The sequence below is a fragment of the Maylandia zebra genome, linkage group LG1 (assembly GCF_041146795.1).
Source record: "Maylandia zebra isolate NMK-2024a linkage group LG1, Mzebra_GT3a, whole genome shotgun sequence".
NCBI lineage: Eukaryota > Metazoa > Chordata > Actinopteri > Cichliformes > Cichlidae > Maylandia > Maylandia zebra.
The window spans coordinates 8,104,954-8,117,825 of NC_135167.1; the positions used below are offsets into that span (position 1 = coordinate 8,104,954).

At 38.0% G+C, this 12,872-nt stretch overlaps 1 protein-coding gene across 3 annotated transcripts in view; it reads left to right on the forward strand.

The window, feature by feature from the left end:
* Window positions 1–11,267, forward strand: part of LOC101464639 (enhancer of mRNA-decapping protein 3) — a 25,086-nt gene extending 13,819 nt beyond the window's left edge. For all 3 annotated transcript variants that reach the window (XM_004539730.5, XM_004539731.5, XM_076874163.1), the window contains 3 exons: window positions 7,247–7,400; window positions 8,188–8,405; window positions 9,443–11,267. In XM_004539730.5, coding sequence (XP_004539787.1) covers window positions 7,247–7,400; window positions 8,188–8,405; window positions 9,443–9,777 — 707 coding nt within the window. In that variant the 3' untranslated portion in view covers window positions 9,778–11,267. The remainder of the gene's footprint in view (window positions 1–7,246; window positions 7,401–8,187; window positions 8,406–9,442) is intronic.
* The last annotated feature ends 1,605 nt before the right edge of the window (window positions 11,268–12,872 follow it).

The window sequence follows — 12,872 nt, forward strand, 5'->3', positions numbered from 1 at the left end:
ATCATAGTTCAGATCATTTGGCCAGACCCTTCAGGACATTCAAACAGTAGTCAAACTCTGAGTGATCCATGCTAGACTACGCTGTGAATATTTAAAAAAGAAAAAAACAAAAAAGATCCTTTCTTTACACAATTATGTAACTGTGGACTACACCTGAAAACTGTAGAAATCTGTTTCTTTTTAGCTGGATACCCAGCTATAATAACTAGCAATATTCCACGCAAAATTCAGGTCACTTTTAAAGAGTTGTGATTTTGTTCTCTAATTGGTCATAAAAGGACTTTGAGGTAACATCTGAAAAATATCAGCTTCACTCGGATGTCATGTTGAATGAGTAACAGGCAAATTTTATTGTTTTATTGTTTATTTTATCTCTTTCTGTGATCACACCTCACAGAAATAAATAGTGGATAAGAATGAAGTATGTAAATGCAAGGCCTTTTCTGACTGGTTTTCTATATTTGATAAAAGAACAAAATTAATCTTGCTACCACACAGTTTGACTCACCTTCATTAATACTTTGTGCATCGTGGGAAGTATTCTTATTTAAGTTTATGTAAGATGGTGAACATTAAATATACAGGACATTTTTAAGTGTGTCTTTAGTTTCGTTTGTTTTGGACAGAGTAGTTTTTTCTCCCACTGTTTCAACCTTGGCTAGGTGTACACTCTGGTTATATAACAGCACTGTTTTGACAAGCACAGTTGGCGAAAGGGTTATGGCTTTTGTCAAATGGTGACATAGTCTCTATTACAATTGATATTAAATGAGCTTTTAATAGTGTCTCTTTTATTCAACACAGATACAGGCCATTTCCCCTTTTTTTTTTTTTTTTTTTAAACTGTTTGCCATTTGATGCAACTTCTGCAACCTCTTGTGGCATAAGCCTATAGAAATGATGGCCCTCTCCTTTCTCAAACTGGCTCAATCTAGGAATATTATGTAATTGGTTAACACAGACACAAGATAGGTAATGGCTAACAGGCCCTGAAGTCAAAGATGTGATTGTTGTCAGGTGAGCAGTAATGGCTGTAGCACAAAGAGTGGCCTGTTTTTAAACTTTACTGATGTGGTCTGATACGGAATTAACTGTAGAATAAATTAGTCCTGCCACAGGCAGACCCTAAAATGAGGTGCTTTTTTTAAAAACATTTTTCTTGGTCAAAGTATGCTTCTTAGTTGTCTCTGTGGTCAAATGTAATTTGCATATTTTGCTGACCGTTGGATAATGTCAGGTGTTGAACCCTGCATTGTCACATAATGTTGACACCAAATGATTCAAATTTAAATTGTTTCCTCAGGATGCATGGTTCTATGTAAATTTCTGAAGATGAGCAAGACTAGATATTAGTACAAGGGTGACGGGTGTGTGTGACATTGGTGTTTTTATCCCAGATCGACAGTTTTATGTGGTGACTCAGGAGAGCTCAGTATAAGCAGCTGCCAACCATTCTGCAGATAGCTTCCAAGCAGAGCCTCCTTTCTTACCGTGCAGACAGATTTGCTTCCCAGGGCTGTCATCATAATCCCCGTCCTCTGCACACTGTAATTAGTATGCCGCCGTACAGCCTTACATAAACAGCACCTCTGAAGCAGGAAAAAACCGCAGTGCTCTTGACCTGGAAACTTTGCCAGTAAACAGATAAAACCACAGTGCAAGAACACAGAAAGTAAAACAAAGTGCCCAGCTGTTGGTTAGGTTGACATAACAAGCAGACATGGGGATTTAAGATTCTGTTTCTATAAGTCATTGTTGTGAAGGTTGCAGCCTCTGTAGTTGTGCTGTTCTCTTCCCTACTGTAGTGAAACTTCAGGTCAGGCAAGCCAAATTAGAAAACATTTTGCAATGATTTAAATATGAGCTTCTTTTACTTTAACTATTCGTGCTGCATCACTTTGTTGGCATAGATGGAAGCATATTTTGAATCGTTACAACCCATTTTTAACAACTCTGACCTGGTTGTTTAGAGCAATGTATAGCATGAGCTTGAGCTCATAGGAGTTACTTGCACATATATTAACCTTGTTATTATGTGCACTAATAGTGCCTAGAAAAGGTAAAAACAATAAGGAAGACTGAGACTCAAAAACCTCTGTGGCGCTCCAATATTAAGCTGTTTGAACCACTAAATTACTAAAAGGTAATATTTCAAATTTTAATGTTAGTTTTATTTTCTTCTTGCTACCTCTGCAACTCTTAAAGTGGAACAGAAGTGAATGAAATGGGCTGCTTTCCCTCCCTACCCCAGTGCAAGCCTTAGTCACACATGGCTCGTATCCAACCAGCGCGTATTGCTTTCAGTCTTGCCAGTTTCCTTGTCACGCTTGAAGGATAACTTCCAGCTCAGTTTATTTTAGCGCTGCTGTATACTCACAGCTACCCAGTTTAGCTAGTCTGTTTTTAATACTGCACTGAGAGTGTGTGTGAATTGTATGCATATGTGAGAGCGAGAGAAAGGTGGGGCGTTTTGGTTGCAGAAACTTAAGCAGCAGAGTTACGAAGCGCACCTGATGGGTTGGTTTAAAAGCAATTAGTGCATACTAATGCAACACCCACTTCCTCTGAGCTTGGCACTTAAGGCAGCACTTGCATGACAAGAACCAGTTGACTTTCCTGTGCTTATCGCTCACAGGAGGATTGGCATGCTCTAGATTTTTGTTGCCCACTGAAACATATTAGCAGTCTTTGTGTGGTATCAATAAAGAATAGTGGGAGGGGAACAGGGCCGACCTAAAGATAAGCAAGAATTTCGGTCAGGCACGGCATGAGACTCTGTGTTTATATGCAATTATCTTGTGTATGAGGGTGTGTGTGTGTGTGTGTGTGTGTGTGTGTGTGTGTGTGTGTGTGTGTGTGTGTGTGTAGAATGTGTGTGTCATTGAGTGTTGCATGTCTGGGTGCAAAGTCGTGGGTGTATATGAGTGTGATGTGGGGTCTGTGTTTGTGTGTGTGTGTGCACGTGCTTGCATCTCTTTGTGTCAGTGTAAGTTCTGTGCACACCAGTGAGGCCACCAACTTCTCAGCTGCCAGGCTGGAGATGTGTAAGAGGCCATTAAGGACTTAACTGCCTCCCAGTAGCTTTATTTATCAAAGGGACCCTGAGCCGCACAGTTCCCCCAGCTTGACTCTTATTACCCTTATAATGTGCCACAGGCAATGGATAGCTAGGGATTAGCACACCCTCTATGAAGCTTTCCACACAATTTAGTTTGTACAGTGATTTTTAAAAAAAGAAAAACAAACTGCAGATATACATTACAGTAATTCAAGGAAATACACAAGAACAATTGTGTTTGGTTACATAGTATGAAGGATGCAATTTAAAAAAAACAAAGGAATTTAAGAATTTTTCTTGAAATAGGACTTCTTATGAAAAGTTGACTTGTGAACCAAAAGCCACTTTTGTAGTAATTAATTAAATGTGTATTAAGAGTTTGTAACAATGATTTACTTTTTTCTTAACGGTGCTCTTAAAATGATTGTTTTTGGCTCCTATAGTTAGCTAATTAAAAACAGAATTTTTTAAGAAGTCCAAAGTAAGAGTCATTAGGTTAGACAGAACAGTCCAGTAGCTGAAGCCTCCAAAACGATTTGGAGAGTGCTTCACACAGTTCTTAAAGGTTCCTGAAGTCAAAAGGTGGCAAATCTTACCTAAAAGTGTATAGTGCATGCATAATGTTTTTGGGTTAAATACTTTGTCTGATGGTTCATCTGGTCATGGGTAACGGTGTGTTTTTAAGAAGATGAATGGACTCACTTTTTGGCCCAATCACCACCATCATCCATCTTACTTTAGCCCTCCCCAGTTTCTCACCACAAGATGTTGGGATACAGGTGCAGGTGTTCATATTTGTGTGATGTTTGCCCCCCTTTTTTGTCACGCGAACCCGCTGCATGTTTTGACTGAGAAGCAGCCAGTGTGGGGGGTCCAGTGCAGTGCAGTCCTGTCCCGCAGCTAAGAGCTGGGAATTGGTCAGAAACCATCTGATGGTGCGTGTGAGTTCAGGGCCTGTGGGGAATAGGCGTTATCACTCTGACTGCCTCATGTTTGCCATCTTTTCTAAAGGCTGCCAATCTTTCCTTTGTTTGCTCAGACAGCAGTGACAAACAAGAAGGGAAATGGAGAATCTTGTGATGGGAGCAAGATCAGGTCAGATAGAGGAAGAACAACTTTTCCCCAATAGTTTACTCACAGTTAGCTGCAGCCCTAGCCCTAATCCAGTATGTTATTGATTATTCAACCGATTAATCAAGCAATTAGGTAAGACATTCTTTTGTCTTTATGTATTTATTTATTTTATTTAGAAAGAGGGGCAATACATATTAATGAACAGTTTAACAAATGTAAATATGCCAGATTATAGCCTTGGGCTAATTTCCATCTCCAGACCCTCTGGCAGGTTGGTGTTAAACACAAGCTAGTAAAAACATAGATACTATTTACAGATCATGTGACAAGGACAAAAAACTGTGATCACTTTATACTAGAACAAACAATGACAAGAAGAGTCATTAGTCTCTTATTAATTAAGAGTCTTACTAATGAGCAATAATAAATATTAAAAACAAAAAACACAGGACTTTCAAAATAAAAGTCTCATTAATTTCTATTTTAAAAATTCATGTTTTAATAGTTTAACTGCATAGATTTCTCAAAAATGCATGGCATATTAAAATGAAATCCAAAAATAAAAAAAATCTCACGTAAAGTAATGTCAGTTAAAAGCATGTATGTCTTTCTTGTGCTGCCCTGCAAGAAAGCTTCCTTGTGTATATTTTTAAATGTATAATACAGTTTTATTTATATATTATTTTTAAAATTGACTAAATCTGAAAAATGATTTTACCTAAACCTTCAAAATAAACATGTTTTACTATACCCCATGCTCGCCTTTAGACTCACCTCTCCTTGTTGCAGGTATCACAACGATAGAACGTGGGATGGCTATCATCAGCCTTCAGCAATCTGCCTATTTTAAACATGGTGTCAGACGAAGTTCATAACAGTTCATTGTCATATTTTAACGTCTGCAGCTTTTGCTGTGTAAAGCAAACGACCGTGGACAGAAGCAGCTACAAGTTCACTTTTGATCATGTCAGAGCTTGTTAAGCACGTCATTTGATGAACCACACTTTTTCCTAGTAAAATTTTTATTGGTGATTACAGTAACAAGTGGAAACAAAACATGCTAGAAAAATGATTTGTTTCCACTAGAGATGGCACGATACCACTTTTTTTTTTTATGTCCGATACGATATCATAAATTTGAATATCTGCCGATACTGACTCCGATGAATCCGATATAGTGTATTTTTTTAAATCAATAAAACATTTTTTTTTTAATATCTTGCTGCAGTTCATACTCAAGTTTAAAAAAAACAAAAAAACAACAACAAAAAAACACTAAAGCTATTCTGTTATACCTTCATGCAAAAAATACACTGCACCCAAAATATTTCATAGTTCAGCAATACTGATCAATCTAATAAACTTAAATCCTCCATCCTCCCTATTCTGGTATTTTAAAGAGTACTTAGTAGAACTATTAAGCTCCATATATCGGTTGTTAAGCTTAACGTGGGAATGCTTTACTAACATTCAGAGATGAACTTACACACTTGCTTGCTTTACTTCTCTCTGGGATAACTTTGAAATGAAATGAAATGCCGGTTTTGTAGCAAGGCTCCAAATGCTTTACCAGACCGCAGAGAAGTCTCACACGCCACAGCCGCTCTATCACGTGACGCATACTGCTCCGACGTGCTTCGTTTATGAGCGGAGTTATGCCATGTTGCAAGTTTTGTGAGGTGCTTTTTTGATATTTAATGGATCGGATTACATTTTTTTATTTCTCTCAGATATCCGATCCAGTAATTTAGGTCAGTATCGGACCGATACGTAATATCAGATCGGTCCATCCCTAGTTTCCACCTAAGTTCACCACCTCGGTAACTGCTCCCCCAATGCTCTTCTCTGTGTCTGTGTGTGTGGACTGACTCCACATTAAACTATGGCAGCATCATCTTCACTGCTGCTGTTGTGCTATCAGTCTTTTTGTTTAGAAGCTGAGGGCTGCATGAGCTTCATATTGCCGCACTTTTTATTCGCACACATGCTCCCAGATACGTTTCTATTGCAGGTTTATTTGTTGTCGCAAATGTTCATGAAATGCTTGAGTTTGCATGATGTCAAGCAAAAATTATTATTACTGTTATTTAGGGCTGTGCGATATGACCAAAAGCTCATATCCCCGATATAAGACATGTATCGTCCCGATAACGATATAAATCACAAAAATGTAACATTTTCTGTAAATTCTGTGAATCTCGGGCAGCTCGACTTGCGTGACGTGTTTCCAGCTGGGCGTCGTGTACCTGGAGTCGAGTGTTTTAACGATATACGAAATTATACATTTTTAGACATAAGTTTTAACGGCCGCCGTTTTCTTTGTGAGTATTTATTACACAGGGTGCTGCGGGGAAAAGCCTGTTCTAACGTTTGAGTCGAAGGCTTATTTTTTAGCACCTGGCGGCTCTTTTTGGCTTCTCATCCGTAAACACTCTGCATACTCTTTCATGTGATTCAGTTTATTTTGAAAAGTCTCAACAGGATCTTGAGCTTTATTGTGAAAGGTTTATGTGGAAAATAAACAAGCGGACACGCGATGGTTTTACCGTCGTTGTTGCTAAGGACAACGCATAACAACAGGCGCTTGTCCGTCCATAGTGTGGTTATATTAAATATAAGAGAAAGAGAGAACTTTAAGAAATGAATATAGCCACTACAGTGACCATCAAAACGATGAAAAATATTGCCGTAAACAGTTTATTTTGCGACACCACGAAACAAACGATAGCGTAAAATGAAACGATAGATTTCTTTATATCGTCATCCGATATATATCGTTATATCAAACAGCCCTACTGTTATTTATTTTTTTCTTTTTCTTTTTTTTTGCGATCCAGTTATTTGAATTACTTTCTGATTCAATGCAACCCGACTACTGTCCGCCGGAAAACCTGGGAATGTGTTTATCTGTAGACTAATATGTCCTTATCACCAAAGTCCTATTATTAGATTTGACTTTGCTTCTACTTTTGTTTCTAAAGCCATTTTGATGGAGATTAATGGCTAAATGGCTTCAGTTTTATTAAATGTTTTGCTTCTAGAATGTAACTAAAACTGGTGCTGAAATGAAAACACATTAACACAGTCTCTATCTCACATGTTTTCTTTTTGCAGACACAGGTCTGGTGGTTCCCACCGTGCCCTATGAGCTTCATAAACAACTCCTAGCAGCTGCAGAGCGCTGGGGTCTTTCTCTTGAGCGCAGGCTAGAAGCAGTCGGTGTTTGTTCCAGTCAGATGGCTCTCACATTGTTAGGTGGACCGAACAGGTAAGGAGTACCAGTCCTAGCTTCAGTAGCACCTTAGACTTCCCAGTCTCATGGCTAGCTACTGTTAGTGGTTTGTATTATAAGAAAAAGAATGTACAACAGTGTGTTAAACATCCTTGTCTGAAAAACAAGGCTTATTGTTTTAGGAAGACACTACATTCTACATTAAGATTAAATAACATCCTAAAAGACCAAAGCAAACCCTGTTCGGTATTATTTACATGTACTTTTAAGTGTGGCAGAGGCTTATTTAACATCAAAGAAACACAACACAGTAGCTCATAGCAAAACTGGTTTATTGCCTCAGTCCTTTCATCTACTTTGCACTGCAATACTTGCATGAGTCAGATTTAAATTGGAAGTACAGTGCACTCAGATCAGGTTTAATTTTGTGTTGTAGTGCAAAATCACAACTATTTCAGTGAGAACCAGCAGGCACTCAATTCTTCTGTTCAGTTTAATATTAAACCTTGTAAATATAGAAGACTTTATTTAAGATTTATCAAGGTTGGGATATTTTAAAAATGTAATTATAAATAAAATACTTAGTATAGCTCACATGCTTTAGTCAAGTACCATTGTCATAATTCCCATAATCAAAATTAACAAACCTTTGGTGGGGTTCAGTTTTTCTTTTCTACAGAAATTTAATGAGTGTTTGACTTCCCACAAAATCCTTGAGATGGGGTTTAGACTTGCATTGCCAGTTTGATCGCAAAGTAATTCATGGGCTTGTCATTGCCTGTGATTTTTATGGAGAAATCTTTCTTTTTTCAAATATTCATAGGCTCACACCAAAAAATGTCCACCAGAGACCCACCGTAGTCCTTCTGTGTGGTCCCCATGTTCAGGGAGCCCAAGGCATCAGCTGTGGTAGGCACTTAGCCAACCATGAAGTGGAGGTGATCTTGTTCCTGCCTAATTTTGTCAAGATGCAAGAGTCGGTCACCAGTGAGGTCAACCTCTTCAGCAAGACAAGCGGAAAGCAGGTCTCCAGCGTCAAAGGTAAAACTCCACCAGTATTAGTATTAAAGTATTTTGTATTCACACTGTAGCCTACAAAGGTCTCAACAATGTTGCTAGAAAAGTGGGGCACTGTGTGTTAACCTTGCCCAGTTGTAACTGACTATCATAGGCAAATGTTGCCCTCTAGTGGAGGTGCACCATTTAAGACACTCCTGACTCTTGTGCTTGGAGCTCATACTGATATCTTGGACGTAAACTTATAAATCAAAACACTGGTTTTATCTCTGCAAAGTTTTAGTTAGTCTAAATTAATACAAGATAATCCACTCTTGGTTTATAATTATTTACTGTTATTTTGATCAGTGTTATCTTGAAGACAGCTGGAAGTCTTGCAGGGAGGGAGGGAGAGACTTTTTATCCCCACCCCCCTTTTTTGTGTGTGTGTTTTGTCTTTTTGTTTTTTCTTCCACACACATAAAGCATAAACACATTTCCTTAACAGTTGTTATGTATAGGTTATTTATGAGTCCTTACTAAGATAATGTGACACTGCAGTTTAAAAATATTCTTGTTGTGTTGTCATAACAAATCGTGGATTACTCATTTATGCTCTGCCCAACTCTGCTCGGATCAGCTGGTTGTTGTGTTTATAGCAATCCAAACATGTTGCCAACAGGCAAGCTGCAGAATGTCCTCTGGTGGATGAATTATTTGACTCATAATGTGGTAAAAGGGTGTGTCTCCTGTCTCTTAACTTTTTACATTTTCTTTTATCGGGTGTTTATAAGTACCAACATAATACATCAATGAATACTTAATATATAGGTTGAGCTCTGTAGTATACCCCTCTGGATTAAAAGCTAAATGGTGAGATGCACCAACATCTTTTTGAAAGGGGTGATAATTTCACTCCTTGCTACAGGAATTGAAAGTGCCACATGTGTTGGCACTTTCAATTCCTGTAGTGTCTCAATGTACTGTTTGTAATGGGATCACATGCACTAATATTTTTTTTTTCTGTGTTATGATTTTGCAATACAACTAAAAAACATTCTCCCTCTTTGGCTGTGTCCCAGACTTGCCCATGAGCCCAGTCGATCTCGTCATCAACTGCTTGGACTGCCATGAGAATCCACTGCTGAAAGAGCAGTCCTGGTACCAATCTGTTGCTGACTGGGCCAACAAGAACCGTGCTCCAGTCCTAAGTATTGATCCCCCAGTCAGTGAGCAGCCTCAGAGTGTGGACGCAAAGTGGACCCTCTCTTTAGGACTTCCACTGCCTTTAGCAGACAAAGACAGCAGAGTCTACCTCTGTGATATTGGCCTCCCTAAGATGGTTTACCAAGAAGTTGGAATCAACTACCACTCACCTTTTGGATGCAAATTCGTCATCCCTCTGCACTCAGTATAACAGAGTCTATACTTATTGGTGCTTGGAGTGAATGGGTCATTTGAGTGTGCAGACAAGCAACAACATGCCCCAAGCAAAACTGTGTTGCAATGTGTATGACACTTATTGATACTTTTGGAAGCATCATTGGAAAGGATAAACTGTGTGTTATGCTGTGTGTGACACCTTGTTTTGGAAGGGGAGAGGTTTCCTGTTCTTTGTGCATTCTGATAAGGGCTCTGTGGTGATGTGAATATGTTTACAAAATGCTGACCACTGTGAGTATCTTTGACCTCTGACCTTGTGACCAGTCAAAGTAGCAAATACACAGTTCCTATTTCCTTCTTTAAATTACATGTGGAGTCAGATCATGACTCCCGGACCTGGAGTGGCGCTCAACCTAAAGCTGACTGCCAGTCAAAACTGCCATTCATCTTCCACAGTTTAGGTCTGTGCCCATTGTATTTCCATATGTTGTATTGTTTTTTGTTTTTTTTACTGAAAAGGGTGCTCTTTGTCATATAAATTGTGTAGCATGTTCGATTGAAAATGTGATATTATACAGAATCTATATTTTTATTTTTATTTTTTTTGAACACATCTCAGGAATAACTTCTTAAAAAGGTGGAAAAACAGAAGTTTATATTTTCGTTGATATTGTGGTAGCACTCTTTCTACACTAGTTGGTGTCTTTAGTTCATAGTAGTTTTCTACCACTTTGATTTTCCAAGTATTACTGCTATTTATTGTGGCGTTGTTGTTGTTGTTATTACTATTTGCATAACTTTTTTCCTTTTTGGCACTTGCAGTTAAATTACCTCTCTAACTGACTTGCTCTTGGTCATCATGAAAAATTTCTGTTAAAGCTAACATTTCAGCAAAATATTAACTGTACCTGAACAAAAAAGTCTGTATTTTATTTTCAAAACTGAAGCTGTGCACTTTTGAAATGGAGCAATAACAGTTTTTCAAAAGCTCATAAGACTGGTTTTATGAACGTTTTTTTTGCATCAAACAAATATAGTTGAAATGTAAGGGTATAAATATGAAGGCTTTGCAGTTTTACACTTTATGTACTCAGTTAACTTGTTACATTTGTAAATAACTGTTCCTTGTTTTTTGTACTTCATCTTCGGTGTCCATACACATTTCTTTTTGTGCATTTGCTGATTTGTCATGTTTTGTTAGAACATGGCAATAGGTATTTTGCCAAAAACAATAAGAAGGAATCAGGGAATTTGTTTAGAGTGAGTGAATTGCAGAAAAATAAATATTCACAATATCAAAGTGACCACTCAGGATTACAAAGGTCACAGTGACTACAGCCTCTTGTGTATTCTCACCGTTCATTGTTTTCATTGTAGCGGAGACTAAAATGTGATCATGACTCATCAGTTCACGTTTTAAAATATGCCTTGGATTTTTGATTGTGGAGAAGTCTCATTTTGAGGTTCATTGGTGTAAAAGGGGGGAAAAGGAGAAGATTTGCAAAATAAAAATGTTGAATTCAATGCCTTTCTGCCTTTTAATTCTTACTACAAAACCCAGTGATGTTTGAACAAATGACTCTTTATTGTAGGACATTTTCTTTCGTAAATTATGCTTGTTGGACCACCAGCAAAGCATGGAAAGGTATGTTTTAAAATTCTAAACTGCGAACTCAAACTATCACCACCAGGGGGCAGCATTATTTGTTAATCTTTTCAGAAGTGTTCTGTTCTTTGAACTTAGGGTATTTCTAACCCTCATTTCCTAAAGGTTACTGCTGTAAGAATAATTACAGAATATGAATAGTTATGAATGATTTGCTAAGGTACTTTAAAAACTTACATCCACTCAGTGTATACAGTGTGACATTACACCATTAAGCTGAAACAAGTTCAACATCACTTGATGTGCTGGTGTTTTAGACATAGTAATTGCAGATGGTTCTTCACAAAGATTCTTGGTAACTTTATTACCATTGTAAAAGGTAATAATCCAAATGTTTAAAATTTGTTTTAAAAAGGTTAACCATTTTAAACAGTTTCTCAAAGTACAGTGCAGTCTCCACTAGGGATGGACCGATCTGATATTAGGTATCGGTCCGATACTGACCTAAATTACTGGATCGGATATCGGAGAGAAATAAAAAATGTAATCGATCCATTAAATATCAAAAAAGCACCTCACAAAACTTGCAACATGGCATAACTCGGCTCATAACCTTAGCACGTTGGAGCAGTATGCATCACGTGATAGAGCGGCTGTGGCATGCAACCTGTAGGTGGTCTGGTTGAGCATTTCATCTCCGAGAAAGTGATCCCAGAGAGAAGTAAAGCAAGTGTGTAAGTTCATCTCTGAATGTTTGTAAAGCATTCCAGCGTTTACCTTAACAACCGATATATGGAGCGACTACCTCTTCTCTCACCCTCCCTCTCCTGCTGCTACTTCAATGTGAAACTGATTAATGATCAGCTGATCGGCTTTTCTGTTGCGAGTCCGTCTCGCTTGTTTGTTTATCGCCCACTTTGCGCCAGAAAGAGGAAACCAGCGGCTGAACAACAGCAGCACGTTTAAGCTTGATAATCTGTTGTTAGAATTTATTTAATATTACTTTGTACACCAGGATCCCTTTCTATCTGATGGCTGCTAACTGTGCAGGGGCAGATCTAGCAAAGTTTAGCCAGGGGGGCCGATAGGGCATGAACAGGGAAAATGGGGGGGGGGGGGGGGGGGGGCACAAAGACATACTTTTCTTTCTTATTCTCATTTAAAATATCTAGTTTTTAATAATTAATTATCTGAATCTTACACCCAAAGTTTTAATCTGATGTAAAATCCATTACTGTATATAGTAACTGTTAAGTCTAATATACCCTAGTAAGTACTTTTTCCTTTGGGAAGGTACAATCTGTGCAGTCTGCAGTTCTGTTGAAGAAAGATGTTGAATCTATTTAATTTTTGCTGGGAGTTTGCAACCCTATTAGTTAGGTTGCTTACTCTTTAAAATACCAGAATAGGGAGGATGGAGTAGGTTTAAGTTTATTAGATTGATTAGTATTGCTGAACTATGAAATATTTCGGGTTCAGTGTATTTTTTGTATACAGGTATAACAGAATAGCTTTAGTGTTGT